This window comes from Lepus europaeus, chromosome 21 (assembly GCF_033115175.1).
Source record: "Lepus europaeus isolate LE1 chromosome 21, mLepTim1.pri, whole genome shotgun sequence".
Lineage (NCBI taxonomy): Eukaryota > Metazoa > Chordata > Mammalia > Lagomorpha > Leporidae > Lepus > Lepus europaeus.
In genome coordinates, this window is record NC_084847.1 from 25,936,277 (window position 1) to 25,956,880 (window position 20,604).

A 20,604-nucleotide genomic window follows, 5' to 3' on the forward strand; every position below is an offset into this window, starting at 1 on the left:
CCCACTTGCGAGACCCAGATGAAGCTCCTGGCTTCGGCCTGGCTCAGTTCCGGGCATTCCAGCCCATTTGGGAAGTGAACCAGCAGGTAGAAGATCTCTCCCTCTCTCTCTTTCTGTGACTCCACCTTTCAAATAAAATAAATCTTTATAAAAATTAGCATTGTCTTAAAAAAAGTAGCAGTTTGTGGTTTTGTCTATCTGTGTTAAGAGTTTCCAGGGGATGCTGGTGCTGTGGCGTAGAAAGCCACCGCCTGCAGTACTGGCATCCCATATGGACACCTGTTCGAGTCCCAGCTGCTCCACTTCTGACCCAGCTCTCTGCTATGGCCTGGGAAAGCAGTAGAAGATGGCCCAAGTCCTTGGGCCCCTGCACCCATGTGGGAGACCCGGAAGAAGCTCCTGGCTCCTGGCTTTGGATAGGTGCAGCTCCGGCCGTTGCAGCCTATTGGGGAGTGAACCAGCAGGTGGAAGACCTCTCTGTCTCTCTCTTTTTTATTGACAGGCAGATTTAGACAGTGAGAGAGAGAGAGGGAGAGACAGAGAGAAAGGTCTTCCTTCCATTGGTTCACCCCCCAAATGGCCGCTATGGCAGGTGTGCTGCGGCCGGTGTGCTACGCCGATCCGAAGCCAGGAGCCAGGTGCTTCTTCTGGTCTCCCATGAGGGTGCAGGACCCAAGCACCCGGGCCATCCTCCACTGCCTTCCCAGGCCACAGCAGACAGCTGGACTGGAAGAGGGGCAACCGGGACAGAATCCGGCGCCCCAACCGGCACTAGAACCTGGGTTGCTGGCGCTGCAGGCGGAGGATTAACCAAGTGAGCCGTGGCGCCGGCCGAAGACCTCTCTTTCTCTCTTTCTGTGACTCCAACTTTCAAATAAGAAAAATCTTTATGAAAATTAGCATTGTCTTTAAAAAAAAGTATCAGTTTGTGGTTTTGTCTGTCTGTGGGATGGACAGGTGTTAAGAGTTTCCAAAGGGCACTGGCACTGTGGTGTATCAGGTAAAGCTGCCGCCTGCAGTGCCGGCATCCCATATGGACGCCGGTTCGAGTCCTGGCTGCTTCACTTCTGATCCAGCTCTCTGCTATGGCCTGGGAAAGCAGTAGAAGATGGCCCTGGTCCTTGGGCCCCTGTACCCACATGGGAAGACCGGGAGGAAGCTTCTGGCTCTTGGCTTTGGATCAGCTCAGCTCTGGCCATTGCAGCCAATTAGGGAGTGAACCAGTGGATGGAAGACCTCTCTCTCTCTCTCTCTCTGCCTCTCCTCTCTCTATGTAACTCTGACTTTCAAATAAATAAATAAATCTTTAAAGAAAAAAAAAAAGTTTCCAGCTGGGACCAGTGCTGCGGTACTGCCCATATGGGCACCAGTTTGAGTCCCAGCTGCTCCTCCTCTTCTTCTTCTTCTTCTTCTTCTTCTTCTTCTTCTTCTTCTTCTTCTTCTTCTTCTTCTTCTTCTTCTTTTTTAAAGGCAGAGTTAGACAGAGAGAGAGAGAGAGAGACGGAGAGAAATGTCTTCTTTCTGTTGGTTCACCCCCCAAATGCCTGCCATGGCTGGCACGCTGTGCCGATCTGAAACCAGGAGCTGGGTGCTTCCTTCCGGTCTCCCATGCGAGTGCAGGGCCCAAACACTTGCGCCACCCTCCGCTGCCCTCCCGGGCCACAGCAGAGCCAGCTGCTCCACTTCTGATCCAGCTCTCTGCTGTGGCCTGGGAAAGCAGTAGAAGATGGCCCAAGTCCTTGGGCCCCTGCACCTGTGTGGGAGACCTGGAAGAGGCACCTGCTCCTGGCTTCAGATCAGCGCAGCTCCAGCCGTTGCAGCCATTGTGGAGTGAACCAGTGGATAGAAGACCTCTCTCTGTCTTGCCCTCTCACTCTCAAATAAATAAAATCTTTTAAAAAAAAAAAAAAGACTTTCCAGTTGGCCATCCCGCTGAGGTCCAAGATGTCGTCTATATTTTTATTTAGTTGGGTTTCGGTCACCTTTTAGCCTCATTACCCAGCAGAGAGCTGCTGGGCAAATGCACGGGAGCCTCTAGCTACCTCATCAGCTCCCTCTCTTTCCCTGCCCCCCAGGATGTCCTCAGCAGGAGAGTGACATCGCCTTCCTGATTGATGGCTCTGGTAGCATTGACACAACGGACTTCCAGAGGATGAAGGAGTTTGTCTCCACCGTGATGGAGCAATTCACGAAGTCCAATTCCCTGGTGAGGGCCGGTGGGGGCGGGTCAGGGCAGGCTGGCAGGCCCGTGGCTACCTCCTGACTGGCCTCCTCTGCCGTGGTTCTTGCTCTTGCGGTCTGTGCGCAGCCTCAGCATCTGTCTGCCCTGTGCCCGGGCTGGGGGTTGGCGCAGGAGAGGAACCCTGCGAGCCATCTCGGGCGGAGTCCTAGGTGGAGAAGTGGGAGCTGCGGAGCATGGATCTGGAAGGCAGGGCTGGTGGGCGGTGGGGGTCGAGGGCGCCTCCCCCGGTGATGCCAGGGGTACCCGCCCCCGCTCTCCACTCCCCGTCTGCCAGTTCGCCTTGATGCAGTACTCCGAAGAGTTCCGGACTCACTTTACCTTCAGTGACTTCAAAAGAAACCCCAACCCTAGAGCGCTGGTGAAGCCGATCCGACAGCTGTTCGGGAGGACGCACACGGCCACCGGGATCCTCAAAGTTGTGTAAGCGCGGGCAGAGGTGGGGACATCGGGGTGGAGGACAGGTGTTTCCGGTGGGGGGAGCAGCAGGAGGAACGCTGTGAAGGCGGAGCTGTGCTCCGGGTGTCCCTGAGAGCGCTGGCTGTGCCTAAGGCGGGAGTGCGGGAGGAGGCGAGGGATCCCCGAAAGCCTGGCCGCGGCTGCCTCATCAAAGGCTCCCTCAGCCTGCGGGGCCCCTGGAGGTGGTAGGCAGGGAGGGGCCCTCAGGGAATGAGTGTGTGCATGTGTGTATGTGTGTGTTGTGTGAGTGCATGTGTGTGAGCATATGTGAGTGTGTGTGAGTGTATGTGTGAGCCTGAATGAATGCATGTGTTGGGGGTGTGAGTGTGTGTGTGGTGTGATGTGAGAGCATGTATGAGTGAGTGTGTATGAGTGTGTGTGTGAGTGCATGTGTGTGAACGTGAATGTATGTGAGTGTATATGAGTGTGTTTAGGGTCTGAGTAAGTGTATGAGAGTGTGTGTGTGGGTGTATGTGTGAGTGTGAGAACATCTATGAGTATGTGTGTGTGTATGAGTGTGTTGTGTGAGTGTGTGAGCATATGTGAGTGTGTGTGCATGTGTGTGTGAGCATGCATGAGTGAGTGTGTATGAGTGTGTGCGTGTGTGTGTGAAAGTATTGGGGTGTGTGAGAGTGCATGCATGCATGTATGTATGTGTAGGTGTGTGTATGTGTGGGTGAGTGTGTGTAGGCGTATGTGAGTGTGTAGGTGAGTGTGTGAGTGTGTAGATGAATGTGTGGAGTGTGTGTGTAGGTAAGTGCATAGGGGTGTGTGAATGTGTGTGGGTGTGGGTGTATGTGAGTGTGGGTGTGAATGTGAGTGTATGTGAATGTGTGTGTGGATGTAATTGAGTGTGTGTAGGTGAGTGTGTGAGTGAATACGAATGTGTGAGTGTGTGTGTAGGTGACTGTGTATGTACGGGTATATGTGAGTGTGGGTGTATATGAGTGTGTGTGAGTGTATATGAATGTGTGAGTGTGTGTGTATGTGTGGGTGTGTACGAGTGTGTGTGTGAGAGTGTGAGTAGGCGAAGGTGGGTTGGGACAGACATACTGGAAGATGATCCACAGAGTGCAGTGTTACGGAAGTCTGATGAAGGCCTGGTGAAGTTTATGTCTTTATTTTTTAACATTTGAAAGTACTCGTGTGCAGTTTAAATAGCAAATGATGCCAAGGTACGTGAAAGCAGCGAGGGGTCCTTTCTGCCCACCCCTCTCTCCCCGCTGCTGCCTGTGCAGGTCTCGGGGCCCTCACAGTGCAGGGTGAGGTCTCGGCTCTGTGACGCTGCTGGCGTCTCTTCCCAAACGCTCACGGCATCTCTGCCTGCTTGGTTTGGCCATGTGTCTCTGCCCCGCACAGCACAGAGCTGTTTCACAGCAGCAGCGGGGCCAGGGCGAACGCCCGGAAGGTCCTCGTCGTGATCACGGATGGAGAGAAGTTCGGCGACACCTTGGAGTATGAGGATGTCATCCCGAGGGCAGACAGGGAGGGCGTCGTTCGCTACGTCATTGGGGTAGGAGATGTGGCTGCGGACCTGGTGCTCTGGGTGGCTAGGGACTTTGATGAGTCCTCCCTTCAGTTTGCAAACAGCAGTGGGATCAAGGTGCAGTCTGGGTAACTTGTAAGCCATGCGTGCTGACAGAAGTTACTTGTCATCACCGTTTGCTAGGGAACACTCTATCCCAAAGAGCAGAGCCTTAAAATAACAAGTCTGCAGTCAGCTGGGCATTCTTTCTGGTCTCAGCTGGGCTCTGAGAGCTGCAGATCTCTCTCCATTTCTGGTCTCAGCTGGGCTCTGAGAGCTGCAGATCTCTCTCCATTTCTGGTCTCAGCTGGGCTCTGAGAGCTGCAGATCTCTCTCCATTTCTGGTCTCTGCTGGGCTCTGAGAGCTGCAGATCTCTCTCCATTTCTGGTCTCAGCTGGGTTCTAAGATCTGCAGATCTCTCTCCATTTCTGGTCTCAGCTGGATAGATGGCCCTTGGCTGGACCAGCTGCACCAGCTGGCCCTTCTGCTCCAGGGTCTCTCCTTTTCCAATGGGCTAGCCTGGGCTTAGGCAAGGCACAGGCAGAGGAACAAGAGAACAAGTGGAAATGGGCTGTTTGCATTGTGCTTGTTAACATCCCTGGGCTAAAGCAAGACCTGTGGCTGAGCTGAGTCGATGAAGGGCATGGCAAGGCTCTGGGGAAGGGTCTTGGATATAGGAAGAGGTAGAGTTAAGTTTATCAGTGTGATCAAACTACCGAAGCACTTTTGTGACATAAAACCCTGTCATCATGGGTGCATGGCTTGGCAAGGAGGAAATCTAGAATTTAAAGAAAAAGGCTTCTCTTCTCCAGGGTGGGTTGGCCCTACCCTAGGAGGCTTGGCACAGAGAATGGGTCGCAGGCTGGGTTTTAGCTCCCATGTGACCCTGTGCAGTAATCTGCCCAGCCACTCTTGACAGCTCTTTCCCCAATGGTGCATCCTCTCCCTTGAATGACATCCCAGAGTCTTTCCCCAGGAAGTTCTCTTTGCTAGGTGACACTGCTGCTCCCCATTCTGTGTCTGATGTGGCTTCTGTTCCTGAACGCAGGTAGGAGACGCCTTCAACAGTGAGCAAAACCGCCAAGAGCTCAATACCATTGCATCCAAGCCGTCTCGTGAGCACGTGTTCCGGGTGAACAACTTCGAAGCCCTGAACACCATTCAGAATCAGCTTCAGGAAAAGATCTTTGCAATCGAGGGTGAGCTGCCTCCCCCCACCCCCCGCCTTTCTAGAACAGTTCCAGAGATAGTACCCTCCCCTCCCCCAATCAGAGCATTTTTCATTCCAGAAACAAGACCCTTTTTATTCTTATTATTCTGACTCTTGACATCAACTCTCCCAGGCGTCCTGGACTCAATGGGTCAATTCCTTTGAAATTAAAAAATGTAGACTTTTTATCTGTAACTTTGCCAGTCTTGGCTTCAGGCTGATAAGTTGGAGTGTAGGGGAGTCAGGTGTCTCCCAACAGTATGAGTATGTTGCCAGCATTTGTCTGTTTGGTTCACTGTGGTATCTCCCCTTTGCACTGAATTGTGCCCATACTCTTTAAGAGGGACAAGTGCCACCATCCCTTTAAGAGGGGCGTGCGTGCTTTCCAGTTCAACACAGAGCCTGCCTAGACCCTCTTTTGCCTGGACGCGCCAGTCCTTGTGTCTCCAGCTCTTGTTCAGGGCCTCCCTGCTTGCTCTGATGTGTGTGTCCCGCCCTCCAGGTACCCAGTCAGGAAGTACCAGCTCTTTTGAGCACGAGATGTCTCAGGAAGGGTTCAGCGCTGCCATCACTTCTGTAAGTTCCTGCCATGAAATCCGGGCCGGGGGTGAGAGGGGTGTGGGGCAGGAAGAAGGCAGAGAAGAGGTGCAAGGGTTTGGGGCTCTTCTCTGTGATGGGCTGTTGTTGGCAAGTGCCTCTCTGATGGGCAGTCCTGGTCCCCTCTTCCTTTCTTCTCAGTCCTGTTGCACCCCTTTCCCTAGAGTGGCCCCCTGCTGGGCTCCGTGGGGAGCTTTGATTGGGCTGGTGGAGCTTTTTTGCACACATCCAAGAGTGACGTCACCTTCATCAACACCACGAGGGTGGATTCAGACATGAACGATGCTTACTTGGGTAAGTGGGGGTGGGGAGTGGGGGAGGGGAGGCATGGGTTACTTTTGGGGTCAGGATGTGGCCCAACTCAACTACTGCTGATGGTGTTGGATCTGTCATAGGCCTTTGGGATAGATTTCAAGACAGAGCTGGCAGAGTTCATTTTCATTGTCTTCGCCAAGAGGAATATGGTGTAGGGCTCAGTTCCTAAGACGCAACAAGCATGGGGATGTCTCACTGCTTCTGCTCAAGGGTTGGGCCTGCATGGTGGAGAGGGGCTGGGGCCTGCAGGGCAGAGCACGTTGCCTATGAGCCCGCCATCTTCAGGTTACGCCTCTGCAGTCATCTTGCGGAACCGGGTGACGAGCATAGCTCTCGGGGCTCCTCGCCATCAGCACATCGGCCTGGTGGTGATGTTCAGACAGAGCGCTCGCGTCTGGGAGGTCACCGGTGAAATCAAAGGCAGCCAGGTATGTGCAGAGCGCGTGGAGCAGGACTCCATGGACAGAGGCGCCCCGGAGGCTGAGGGGTTCCAGGAGAGGCATAGCGAGAGTTTTGGAGAGGAGCCTTCTGTGGGTTGAAGTTGAAAGATCATGGGATCAGCTTTACATTCGAGAGGGTTGTGTCCTTGGCTTGTCTAACAACAATAGACAGCAATGCTTGGCCGTACAGAGCTCCCTGTGAGTCTGTGTACCCAGAGCTGGTAGTCAATCAGTACACAACCACTCAAGCCATGCTGATTGTAATAGTTCCCTATCTGTCGACCTGTGGCTGCTTTCCTGAGATGCCTACCCGCACCCATGCACTCTGACTGCTCCCCATAGTGTTCTTTGGGCTTCCCCATGATCTAGACCCCCCAGGACCTGCCCCAGCCCCCCGTCTGCTCAGAACCTGTATAGCCCTGATAGGTCAACATCTTGAACATCACTCCTGCAAAAGCATTGTGGTTGCACTTTAAGTGGGAGCTGGGAGGGAAGTACCTAGTGAAATCATTCTAGCAAATTCTCAAAATGGGCCTGCCTCTTTGGTGTTGTGCCTATAGTTCCGTGTGTATCCATTTAATTTTTATCCATGATTCTCTTTGACCTGCAATGAACGTGTTGTGTGTGGTTTGAAACCCCATACCCAAACAGCTTGTCCCAACTCCTTGCCAATAGTCAAATTCTTCATGTGGTCTTTCCTTGTGCTTCATTAACACCTGTGGATCATTGATGGCATCTGTGCCTGGCACGTATATAGGGCCCGGGGCGAGAGGAATGTGTTGGGAATTCCTGAAAGTCAGGTGCGGATACGATGCTACTTTTCTGCTTTGTGTGCATTGTCCAGGATTGCAGGGGCCAGGCTGGCTTATCACCCTCACTACACGCACATTCAGGTGCATGCAAATTACCATCAAGGGTGACAAATACTACAACTGGGAGTTAGAACGAATGAGAGGGCACCCACACAGGGCCTTAGGGAAGCTTCCTGGAGGAAGTGACAGATAAGCCAAGGCCTGAAGTGCGAGGACGGAGAAGCGAAGAGCAGATGGAGGAGGAGGAAGAGGGCTGGAGAGAAGGGAGAGTTTGGGACAGGGTTCAGAGGGTGGGTGCTTGGGGTCGGGAGACAGCAGTGGGAAGGAGAGAGGGTTGGCTTTGTCCAAGTATGCAGGGAAGCAAATGCCGAAGTTCCTGTGGAAATGCCAGGCGCAGCATAGTCAGAATGACTGGAGAAGAGGAGAACAGAGGTGGAGGACTCGCCTTTTCCAGGGGCAACCTCCAGATCCACAGAGCAAGAAAACAGCCTGGGGGTGGCCCAGGGGTGGGGTGGGGGTTGCCAGCGACTGCTCACAGAGAGTTTACTTTCTCTCTTTCTCTCTCTCTTTTTTAAGAGGAACTCAACTGAACAGTGGACTTTTTTTAAAAGATTTATTTTTTTATTTATTTGAAAGAGTTACACAGAGAGAGGAGAAGGAGAAGGAGAAGGAGAAGGAGAGAGAGAGAGAGAGAGAGAGAGAGAGAGAGGTCTTCCATCCACTGGTTCACTCCCTAATTGGCTGCAGTGGCCACAGCTGTGCTGATCTGAAGCCAGGAGCCAGGAGGTTCCTTTGGGTCTTCCCACACGGGTGCAGGGGCCCAAGGGGTTGGGCCATCTTCTACTGCTTTCCCAGGCCGTAGCAGAGAGCTGGATCAGAAGTGGAGCAGCCAGGACTTGAACTGGCACCCGTATGGGATGCTGGCACTGCAGGCGGCGGCTTCACCCACTATCCCACAGCGCGTGCCCCTCCAGAGAGTTTCTAGGGGAGATGGTCGTGTTTCTGAGATTGGTGCTGATGATTGCACAATCTTGTGAATATAAAAACCAAATACCCACAACAGCCAGGGCTGGGCCAGGAGCCCAGAACTCCATCTGGGTCTCCCGAGTGGGTGGCAGGGACCCCAGTCCTTGGGCCATCATCTGCTGCTTTCCTTAGTAGGAAGCTGGGTCGGAAGCGGAGCAGCCAGGCCACAAATCAGCACACCAGGATGTGCAGTCCCAAGCAGCAGCTTAACCTGCAACACTCGCTCCTGAATTTTATGCTTAAAAATGATGAGTTTTATGTTATATAATTTTTATCACAAATAAAAAAGTGATTTTGAGATACAGCAATGGAACTAATCATAACAACAGATTAGAGAAGCAAAACACATACTCATCTTCATTAAAACAGAAAAAGAAGTTGACAAAATATCACACCCTTTCACGATGAAAAGCTCTCCGTGAGCTGGAATCCATGGAGAACTTCCTCAACCTGAAGAAGACTCGTGGCATAAAATTTATGGCTGACATCACGTAGAAAAGGGAGACAATGCTTCCCTCCTAAAGTTAGAACCAGGCAGAATATCCACTTTTTTTAAGGTTTATTTATTTGAAAGAGTTACAGAGAGAGGTAGAGACAGAGAGAGAGAGAGGTCCTCCATCTGCTGGTTCACTCCCCCGATGGCCGCAATGGCTGGAGCTGAGCCGATCTGTAATCAGGAGCTTCTTCGAGGTCTCCCATGCAGGAGCAGGGGACCAAGCACTTGGTTCGTCCTCTGCTGCTTTCCCAAGCACACTAGCAGGGAGCTGGATCAGAAGTGGAGCAGCCAGGACTCGAACCGGCGCCCATATGGGATGACGGTGCTGCCGGTCAGGGCTTTAACCTGCTACGCCACAGCACCGGCCCCAAGAATATCCACTCTTTTTTTTTTTTTTTTTTGACAGGCAGAGTGGACAGTGAGAGAGAGAGACAGGGAGAAAGGTCTTCCTTTTGCCGTTGGTTCACCCTCCAATGGCCGCCGCGGTAGCATGCTGCGGCCGGCGCACCGCGCTGTTCCGATGGCAGGAGCCAGGTGCTTCTCCTGGTCTCCCATGGGGTGCAGGACCCAAGGACTTGGGCCATCCTCCACTGCACTCCCTAGCCACAGCAGAGAGCTGGCCTGGAAGAGGGGCAACCGGGACAGGATCGGTGCCCCGACCGGGACTAGAACCCGGTGTGCCGGCGCCGCAAGGCGGAGGATTAGCCTGTTGAGCCACGGCGCCGGCCAGAATATCCACTCTTAATACTGCAACTCAATATTGTATTGGAAGACCTAGCCAGTGCAATAAGTCAAGAAAAAGTAAAAAAAAAAAAAAAAAAAAAAAGCATATGGCGTGGAAAGGAAGAAATAAAACTATCTCTATTTGCCAATGACATGATTGCATGGAAAATTCCAAAGGATCCATAGGAATGGCTACTATATTAAATTATTTCAATAAGTTCTCAGCATATAAGATCAACACATAAAAATCAGTTGTCTGTGTAGTGTCGTTGAACAACTGGAAATTTAAATTTTAAAAAGGTACCATTTATGATAGAACCAAAGACCATGAAAATCTAACAAAATGTGTACAATATCTGTATGCTGAAAACTACAAAACACTAATGAGAGAAACCTAAGACATAAATAAGCGGAGAGACATACTGGGGTCATGGATTGGAGACTCAGTAGGATTAGGATGTGAATTCTTCCAAGTTGGCCTGTGGTCAATGCAACAAAAATCTTTTGTAGAACTGACAAGATGATTTTACAGTTTATATCTAAGTTCAAAGAAAGTAATTATGTAAAGGTTTTGAAAATAATTCAGATAAACACCATTAAGTATTTTTATTTTTTTAACTTTTATTTAATGAATATAAATTTCCAAAGTACAGCTTATAGATTACAGTGGCTTCCCCCCCATAACTTCCCTCCCACCCGCGACCCTCCCCTCTCCTGCTCCTTCTCCCCTTCCATTCACATCAAGATTCATTTTCAATTATCTTTATATACAGAAGATCAATTTAGCATATATTAAGAAAATATTTCAACAGTTTGCACACACACAGAAACACAAAGTGTAAAATACTGTTTGAGTACTAGTTATAGCATTAAAACCCAATGTACAGCAGATTTACGACAGAGATCCTACATGAGGAGTAAGTGCACAGTGACTCCTGTTGTTGACTTAACAAATTGACACTCATGTTTATGGCGTCAGTAATCACCCTAGGCTCTTGTCATGAGTTGCCAAGGCTATGGAGGCCTTTTAAGTTCGCTGACTTTGATCTTATTCCGATAGGGTCAAAGTCAAAGTGGAAGTTCTCTCCTCGCTTCAGAGAAAGGTACCTCCTTCTTTGATGACCTGTTCTTTCCACTGGGATCTCACTCGCAGAGTTACCATTAAGTATTTATTTTTTATTTTTTTTATTTTTGACAGGCAGAGTGGACAGTGAGAGAGAGACAGAGAGAAAGGTCTTCCTTTTGCCGTTGGTTCACCCTCCAATGGCCGCCGCGGTAGCGCGCTGCGGCTGGCGCACCGCGCTGTTCCGATGGCAGGAGCCAGGTGCTTCTCCTGGTCTCCCATGGGGTGCAGGGCCCAAGGACTTGGGCCATCCTCCACTGCACTCCCTGGCCACAGCAGAGAGCTGGCCTGGAAGAGGGGCAACCGGGACAGGATCGGTGCCCCGACCGGGACTAGAACCTGGTGTGCCGGCGCCGCAAGGCGGAGGATTAGCCTAGTGAGCCACGGCGCCGGCCACCATTAAGTATTTTTAAAGGACATGTTTTTCACATTGATTTTTTGAAATATTTATTTTTATTTATTTGAAAGGCATAGATACAGAGAGAGAAAGAGAGAGACAGAGACAGACAAAGAGAGAATTTCCACCTCACAGTTCACTCCCCAAATGGCCCCAAAGGTTAGGAATGGGACAGACTGAAGCCAGGAGCCAGGAGCCAGGAGCCAGGAGCCAGGGGCTTCCTCCGAGTCTCCTACGTGGGCACAAGGGCCCAAGCACTTGGGTCATCCTCCACTGCTTTCCCAGGCTACAGCAGAGAGCTGGATTGGAAGAGGAGCAGCTGGGACATGAACTGGCACCCATATGGGATGCTGGCACTACAGGCGGTGACTTAGCCACAGTGCTGGTCCCCCTGGTTTTATTTTGAACAAATTTTCTTCCCTCCCTCCCCATCAGATAGTCTATACAAATAGCAAGAATGTATATTTATAGTATAAAATGTACAATGTACAATGTGCACAGTTTGACATATGAGTATGTATACATTGTGAGAAGATCAAATCAAATATTAATACATCTATCACCTTGCATACTCATCATTTGTGTAGTGAGAACTCTTCAAATGTACTCGGTAGTTCTCCAACACGTGTTAACTGAGACCACTGCATTTCAAGACAAATTCGTACAGAGCCTGCTCATCCCATCTGCTCACCTCTGCCTCCCAGCATGTGCTTGGCAGGAAGCTGGAATCAGGAACTGGAGCCAGGTGTCACAGAGAGGCCCTGATGTGGGCCACGGGCACCCTAGCGCGTGTCTTAATCAACTGTAAGTCAAATGACTGCCCCAGCAGCCGTTTCAAAGTGGGTTGCTTGTTTCCTTGCATTCCTTATACATTTGGATGTTAACCCTTTACCAGATGAAGGGCTTGCAAGCTTTTGTCCCATTGCACAGGTCCGCTCTCGTCTTGATCCTGTTAACTATTTCCTTTGCTGTGTGGATTGTACACTTGGATGGGGTCATATTTGGCTGTTTTACATTTGTCGCCTGTGCTTTGGAGTCAGATCCAAAACAATGACTGTCCGGATCAACGTCAAGAAACTTTCCCATTGTGTTTTCCTCCTGTATTTTCACAGCTTCAGTCCTTAGCCCATTTTTGAGCTTTTTTTTTTTTAAAGATTTATTTTTATTTTTATTTTTACTCTAAAGTCAGAGTTACACACACACACAGACAGAGAGAGAGAGAGAGAGAGAGAGAGAGAGAGAGAGAGGTCTTCATCCGATGGTTCACTCCCCAGTTGGCTGCAGTAGCCAGAGCTGCGCTGATCCGAAGCCAGGAGCCAGGAGTTTCCTGTGGGTCTCCCATATGGGTGCAGAGGCCCAAGGAGTTGGGCCATCTTCTACTGCTTTCCCAGACCATAGCAAAGAGCTGGATCGGAAGAGGAGCAGCTGGGACTAGAACCGGTGCCCGTGTGGAATGCCGGCACTTCAGGCCACAGCGCCACAGCACCACAGCACCACAGCACCGGCCCCGAGGTGACTTTTAAAACATGGTGTGAGAAAAGGGTCTTTGTCATTCTCCTGCATGTGGATATTCAGTTTTCTCAGCATTATTTGTTGGAGAGACTGTCTTCTGCATTGTGTGTTCTTGGCTCTTCTGTCAGAGTTCCCATGATCCTAAATGCATGGGTTAATTTCTGGGCATTCTGTTCTGTTCCATGGACTGATGCATCTGTTTCTTATGCCAGTACTATGGTAGCTTTTGAAAAAATTCTTATGAGAACTGGTGTTATTTTTTTACTTGTAAGTTTTGAAAAAATTGCTGTGTGATAATTGTGTACATTATGCATATATACAATTGTAATGATCAGATTAGGGTAATTAGAATGTCCTTATCATTTATTTGTGTTAGGAACATACAAAATCCTCTCTTCCAGCTGTTTTTTTTTAAAAAAGATTTATTTATTTATCTGAAAGTCAGAGTTACAAACAGAGAGGAGAGATACAGAGAGAGAGAGAGGGGTCTTCCATCTGCTGGTTCACTCCCCAATTGGCCGCAATGGCCAGAGCTGCACCGATCCGAAGCCAGAAGCCAGGAGATTCTTCTGGGTCCCCCACGCAGGTGCAGGGGCCCAAGAACTCGGGCCATCTTCCACTGCTTTCCCAGGCCATAGCAGAGAGCTGGATCAGAAATGAGCAACTGGGACTCGAATTGGCACTCATATGGGATGCCTGCACTGCAGGTGGTGGCTTTACCCACTACGCCACAGCACCAGCCCCCTAAACATATGTTTTAAAAGTATTTTATTGGCCGGCACCGCAGCTCAATAGGCTAATCCTCCGCCTTCGGCGCCAGTACCCCCGGTTCTAGTCCCTGTCGGGGCGCTGGAGTCTGTCCCGGTTGTTCCTCTTCCAGGCCAGCTCTCTGCTGTGGCCAGGGAGTGCAGTGGAGGATGGCCCAAGTGCTTGGGCCCTTGCACCCGCATGGGAGACCAGGAGAAGCACCTGGCTTCTGGCTTCGGATCAGCGTGGTGCACCGGCCGCAGAGTGCCGGCTGTAGTGGCCATTGTGGGGTGAACCAACAGAAAAAGGAAGACCTTTCTCTCTGTCTCTCTCTCTCACTGTCCGCTCTGCCTGTCAAAAAAAAATCTTTATTTTTCACAGCTTAGTATTGGAAGTGAGCTGTGGGTATTTATTTCTGCAGGAACTTGCTCTGCCCTCTCAGTTGCTTCCCCATTGCTTTCTTCTCTTTTCTTTTGTCTGCTTCAAATTTTAAAAATCTTCTTTTAAAAAATTTTGATTCATATAAAAAGAACAGATTTCATAAATTTCCTAGTTACAATTCTAAGATAACCATACTTCCCTTCCATCCTCTCTCCCTCCCTCAATCCCCCTCCTTCCTTCTGTCCTTTTTTTCCTTTATTTTTTTTTGCAAAAACATAATTTCAATCCACTCTCTAATCCCATGATGCACCACTAACCATGAGATTCAAGAAGTAAAAAGTAGGAAGACCACAGTTCTACAGGCATAGAAACAAGGGCTGAAAGCAACAATCAAATCCGTGGCTCTCGGTGTGATTTCTTCTGTACTTCTTACTAACTTGCCTGGTTCGACACTGCTATCTGCATCTTCCTGTTCATCTGTTTACTCCTCCTCCTCCCCCACCCCGCTGCACTAACAACCCTGACAAGGCCTGGGGTCTCTGCCAACAGCCTTGTGCTCAGCAAAGAGCAAAGCCCTTGTTTCTTGAATGAATGAATGCTCGGATGAATGGATGATTAAATGGCTGAATCCTATGACACTGAGCCTATTTTAAAAAATCTTTTTCCTGGTAGGTAGATTTTATTTCCTTTTTTAAAAATTATTTATTTATTTGAAAGGCAGAGAGATAGAAAGATGAGAGAGAGAGAGAGAGCCTTCTCATTCACTGGTTCACTCCCCAAATGCCCACAACATTCAGAGCTGCGCCAGGCTGAAGCAGGAGCCAGGAACTCAATCCAGGCTTCCCACGTGGGTGGCAGAGACCCAGCTACTCGAGGGTACATTAGCAGGAAGCTGAAATTGGAACCTAGGCAGCCCAAGCAGTGCTTAACCACTAGGTCAAACGTCCATCTCATGTCTTTTTTTAAAATTATTTATTTCTTTGAGAGGTAGAGTTATAGAGAGAGAGAGAGAGAGAGAGAGAGAGAGATAGAGAAAGGTCCTCCATCTGCTGGTTCACTCACCAAATGACCACAATGGCTGGAAACTAGGAGCCAGGAGCTCCTTCCAGGTCTCCCATGGAGGAGTTCTCCCCAAGCACTTGGGCTGTCCTCTGCTGCTTTCCCCGGTGCATCAGCAAGGAGCTGGATTGGAAGTGGAGCCGCCCGGGGGTGAACTGGCAGCCATATGGGATGCCAGCATGGCAGACAGAGGCTTTATCCTCTGTGTCACAGCGCCAGCCCCAGCAACAGTTTTTTTTTTTTTTTTAAGATTTATTTATTTTGAAAGAGTTACGCAGAGAGAAGGAGAGGCAAAGAGAGAGAGAGAGAGGTCTTCCATCTACTGGTTCACTCCCCAGATGACCGCAACGGCCAGAGCTGTGCTGATCCAAAGCCAGAAGCCAGAAGCTTCTTCTGGGTCTCCCATGCAGGTGCAGAGGCCCAAGGATTTGGGCCATCTTCTACTGCTTTCCCAGGCCATAGCAGATCAGAAGTGGAGCAGCGAGGACTCGAACCGGTGCCCATATGGGATGCTGGCACTGCAGGTGGCGGCTTCACCCGCTATGCCACAGTGCTGGCCCCAGCAAGTTATTTTTAACCCAAGCCACTTGGTTCCTTGTTACTCAGATGGCCAGCCTTGCCTTCTTACCCTCCCTCAAGGCGTCTGACATATGGAAAGGATATCCTGTTTGCTTTTCTAGGCGTTTCTGTGGTTTCCTCTCTGCCCCAGTAATACCCTTTTGGAAGACCCTTTGGTATAAATCCTCACCCACTGCCATGTTCCCTGCTCCTCTGGCTGGCAGCACAGTGAGCGAGCATTTATCATGAACCATGTGGAAAATCACACCCGCTCCAACAAGCTTTCCTAGGCATGCCACACTTCCTTTTTGGAGAGAAAGCTCCCGGCTGTTTTAGAGCTGAAAAGTGTGGGACCTTGATCTCTCTCTCTTGCAGATCGGCTCCTACTTCGGGAGCTCCCTCTGCTCCGTGGACGTGGACAGAGACGGCAGCACCGACCTGGTCCTCATTGGGGCCCCTCACTACTACGAGCAGACGCGAGGGGGCCGGGTGTCCGTGTGCCCCTTGCCCCGGGGGGTGAGTGGCTGATGGACCCGGGGCTGGGTGGGGCTGGGTGTGGGGCGGAGGGGTTGTCTGGGTGCAGTCTTGATGCTGGTTTTCTTCAGCAGCGGGCTCGGTGGCGATGTGAGCGTGTTCTCTACGGGGAGCAGGGCCACCCCTGGGGCCGCTTTGGGGCGGCTCTGACTGTGCTGGGGGACGTGAACGGGGACAAGTTGGCAGATGTGGCCATCGGGGCCCCAGGGGAGCAGGAGAACCGGGGTGCTGTCTACCTGTTTCACGGAGTCCCGGGATTCAGCATCAGCTCTTCCCACAGCCAGGTAAGACCTGGTCACTGCCTGTGTCGTGACGATGGGCTCCTGACTGCTCTGTTCTCTTCCAACTCCGCAGTCCCACAGACTGCTTCACTACTTCTTTCAGAACCTCCGAAACCAACAACACCGGCTTCAGAGAAGCCTCCAAGAACCCTAATTCTAGGTCAGTCTTTTCTACAGTGACAGGAGGTGCACGCAGTGGGGGTGGGGCATTATCAGCCCACTTTACAGACGTGTAGATTGAGGCCTAGAGATGGTAAATGGCAAGCTGGAGGTGTTGCGATGTGGGCATTCATTTCTTCTGAATCTTGGCCCTGGGGAGGGTGACCGAGAGTCCTGGCTCACCAGATCTCATCCAGGTTTAGCACTGAAAGTCCCACATCCCAGGGAAGCAAAGATTGTTCATAGTTACAGCCCTGCAAGCTTCCTGGGCCTCTCGCAGAAGGGGCCTGGGCTGGCTGTAGTGCTCTGTGTGGCCACGTGGAAATTCTACTCTATTGCTGAACAAAGCAAATGAGTGGTCACCCCCCTGAGTCCTGGTTTGCTCTCATGAGATGGCTCTCTATTTCCTGCTGGGGCTGGGGGGTCCACTGTCTGGAAGGACCTCTGCTGTGCCACGTCCTCTCCCACTGTGGCCAGCTCTCTGCTCTTCCTTCTCTAGTCTCACGTTTTTCTTTTATTTTTAAATTTATTTTTTATTAAAAAAGATTATTTGTTTAAAAGGCAGTCTTTGTTTGAAAGGCAGAGTTGTGTGTGTGTGTGTGTGTTTAGAGAGAGAAAGAGAGAAGATTGAAAGAGAGGATATATAGAAAGAGAGCAAGAGAGATCTTCCATCCACTGGTTCACTCCTCAAATGGCCACAACTGTCAGAGCTGGGCCATTCTGAAGCCCAAAGCCAGGAGCTTCTTCCAGGTCTCCCACGCAGGTGCAGGGGCCCAAGGACTTGAGCCAACTTCTGCTACTTTCCCATGCCATTGGCAGGGGGCTGGATCAGAAGTGGAACAGCCGGGATATGAAATGGTACCCATAAGGGATGCCGGCGCCACAGGCGGTGGCTTTCTGTGCTGTGCCACAACATCAGTCCCTTTTCTTTCTTTTATAAGAACTTTACTTTGCTAGGAACCCTTACCATGAGGCCTACCATCTTATCAATTTTTTAAAAAGATTTATTTATTTGTTTGAAAGTCGGAGTTACACACAGAGAGAAGGAGAGGCAGAGAAAGAGAGAAGAGAGAGAGAGGAGAGAGAGAGGAGAAAAAGAGGAGAGAGAGAGAAGAGGAGGGAGAGAGAGAGAGAGAGAGAGAGAGAGAGAGAGAGAGAGAAAGTCTTCCATTCACTGGTTCACTCCCCAGATGGCCACAACGGCCAGAGCTGCGCCGATCTGAAGCCAGAAGCCAGGAGCTTCTTCCAGGTCTCCCACACGGGTGCAGGGGCCCAAGGACTTGGGCCACCTTCTACTGCTTTTCCAGGCCATAGCAGAGAGCTGGATGGGAAATGGAGCAGCCGGGTCTCAAACCGGTGCCCATATGGGATGCCGGCACTGCAGGCGGCGGCTTTACCAGCTACACTACAGCGCTGGCCCCAGGATAAATTTATTCTTAAGTGTTTTATTGTTGTTCACACTATTCTAAATGGGATTTTTTTTTCAAATTTTGTTTTCACATATCACATTATTAGTGGACAGAGATAATGATGTTTTAACTTAAATTTTATTGTTAATTAACAGATAATGGTTGTATATATTGATTGGGCACAGTGTAATGTTTTGATATATGTATACCATGCAGAATGATTATGGCAAGCTAATTAACATCCCTATGACTTTAAACACTTCTCTCTTAATAGTGAGAACACTAAAATTCTATTCCTTTAACAATTCAGAAACATACATTATTATTAACTATGGTCGCCATGTTGTGGCATAGATCTCAAAAAATCATCCCTTGGTCTGAGACTGAGTACCCTGCGAACAACATTGCTCCATCCCCCAGCCTCTGAACGGCCCTAGTCTCTCTACTTCTGTGAGTTTAACTTGTTTACATTCCACACAGAAGTGAGACAAGGATTTGCCTTTCTATGCTTGGCTTCTTTCCCTCGGCGCCAATGTCTTCCAGAACCATCTGTGTTGTTGCAAATGACAGGATTGCCTTCATTCTGAAGGCTCACTGGTCCTCAGTTGAGTACTTTTTCTGGATCCTTCCACTTGAGGTGAACACTATGGCTGATTCTCTATCTTGGCTATTAGAATTAGTGATTCAATGAACATGAGAGGGTATGTATTTCTTCCACATACTGTCTGAATTTCCTTTGGATGGTTGAAGAGACCTCATAAAGTTCATGGGAAATGGAATTTAATATACATTTACTTTGGTGTAAAAGCATTGAAATCCACGCCTAGTTTTTTTTCATAATATACACTTCCCAGTGTATATGGATGTTTGGAAGACCCCTTGTGTACCCGGAAGTGGGACTGCTATATCATACAGTTAGTCTTTACTTTTTGGAGGAACCGCCATCCTGTTTTCCATAGTGGCCACACCAATGTCCATTCCCACCCCCAGTGTATGAGTTTCTCCTTTTCTCCACACCCTTGTCAGCACTGGCTATCTTTTGTCATTTTGGTAATAGCCACTTTTGCTAGGGTGAGAGGACATCTTGCTGTGGTTTTGATTCACATTTCTCTGACGATTAGTGGCCCTGAGCATTTTCCCAGGTACCCAAAGGATCGTCTTTATGCCTTCTTTGGCGCCATGTGTGTGCAAGTCCTTTGCTTGTTTTACTTTGGGTTGTCTTCTTTCCGTTGAGTTGACTTCCTTTTATGTTTTGTATATTAATTTGTTATCAGATGTCTCTGCATTTTGTTTTTCTATTTTCTACTTCTAAAATTAAAATTATTGCAAAAATTGACATAAAATTGGACATATGTGTTGTGTATGTGATTCTGTTGTGCAGCATATAGATGAGTACACTTTGGAATGACTACATCTAGCTAATTAAAAAATACATCACCATACGTGGTTATCATTTTTTTGGCTGTCTGGTGAGAATGCTTTGTATCCACCCCTCCTTCCATTTCTCAAGAATAAAACATAACATTACTAACTGTACTCACCCTGCTGTACAATGGATCTGCTGACTTTAGTATGCATTCTTTGACCTTACCCTTAACATCCCCCTAATCTCCCCTCTCCCATAGCACTCATGGCCTCCAGTCACCATCATTCTACTCTTTGCTTTTAGGAGATCACCATTTATAGATTCCACATACTAGTGAGATCATGCAGGGTTTGTCTTTCTGTGCCTTGATTGTGTTACTTAACATAATGTCTTCCAGGTTCAGACATGTCATCACAAATGATAGGGTTTCACCATTTTATGACTGACTACTATTCTAGTGTGTGTGTGTGTGTGTGTGCGTATACCTTTTCTTTCTCCATTCATCCATTGATGGATACTTTGATTGATTGATTTTATATCTTGGTTATTGTAAATAGTGCTATGATAAATGTGCAATGTCTCTTTGTGATACTGTGATAATGTGCAAATGTCTCTAGCATACTGATTTCATTTCCTCTAGATATATATATATATCCAGAAGTGGGATTGCTCAATCATAGGATAGTTCTGTTTTGACTTTTCTGAGGGAACTCCGTAGTATTTTCTATGATAAGTGCACTAATTTGCGTTCCCACCAACAGGTGTAAGGTCTTCCTTTTCCCTTACATCTTCACCAGTGTTTGTTATCTCTTTTCCTTTCTCCTGAGATCCATCCTAACATCTCATTGAGATTTTGATTTGTGTTTCTCTGATGCTGACTGATATCGATCATTTTCCCATACTCTTGTGGGTCATTTGTATGTCTTGTTTTGAGAGATGTCTCTTCAGGTCTGCTGTGGTGTGGGTAGGGTTTGAAGGTGTCTTCTGAAGGTTCATGTGCTTGGATATCTCCAGAGCTTGGTCCTCCACGTGGCTGTGTGGAGGTGGTGGCACATTTAAGAGGCAGACCTTGTCAAAGGCAGCACCCTCAGAGGATTAATGCTGGTTTTGCAGAGTGAGTTAGTTCCCACAAGAATGAGTTGCTGTAGAGTCAGCCTGGCTGCTTTGGCTTGTTCTCTCATGTCCTGTCTTGCTGTGACAGGCATTGCTACCATGATAGCATCCACCATGCTGTG

At 49.2% G+C, this 20,604-nt stretch overlaps 1 protein-coding gene across 1 annotated transcript in view; it reads left to right on the forward strand.

The window, feature by feature from the left end:
• LOC133750238 (integrin alpha-M-like) overlaps positions 1 to 20,604 on the forward strand; it is a 53,629-nt gene that overhangs the window by 15,398 nt on the left and 17,627 nt on the right. The window contains exons 6-14 of the mRNA XM_062179714.1: positions 2,076 to 2,206; positions 2,517 to 2,662; positions 4,058 to 4,211; positions 5,273 to 5,423; positions 5,937 to 6,010; positions 6,196 to 6,325; positions 6,632 to 6,774; positions 15,996 to 16,136; positions 16,229 to 16,438. Coding sequence (XP_062035698.1) covers positions 2,076 to 2,206; positions 2,517 to 2,662; positions 4,058 to 4,211; positions 5,273 to 5,423; positions 5,937 to 6,010; positions 6,196 to 6,325; positions 6,632 to 6,774; positions 15,996 to 16,136; positions 16,229 to 16,438 — 1,280 coding nt within the window. The remainder of the gene's footprint in view (positions 1 to 2,075; positions 2,207 to 2,516; positions 2,663 to 4,057; positions 4,212 to 5,272; positions 5,424 to 5,936; positions 6,011 to 6,195; positions 6,326 to 6,631; positions 6,775 to 15,995; positions 16,137 to 16,228; positions 16,439 to 20,604) is intronic.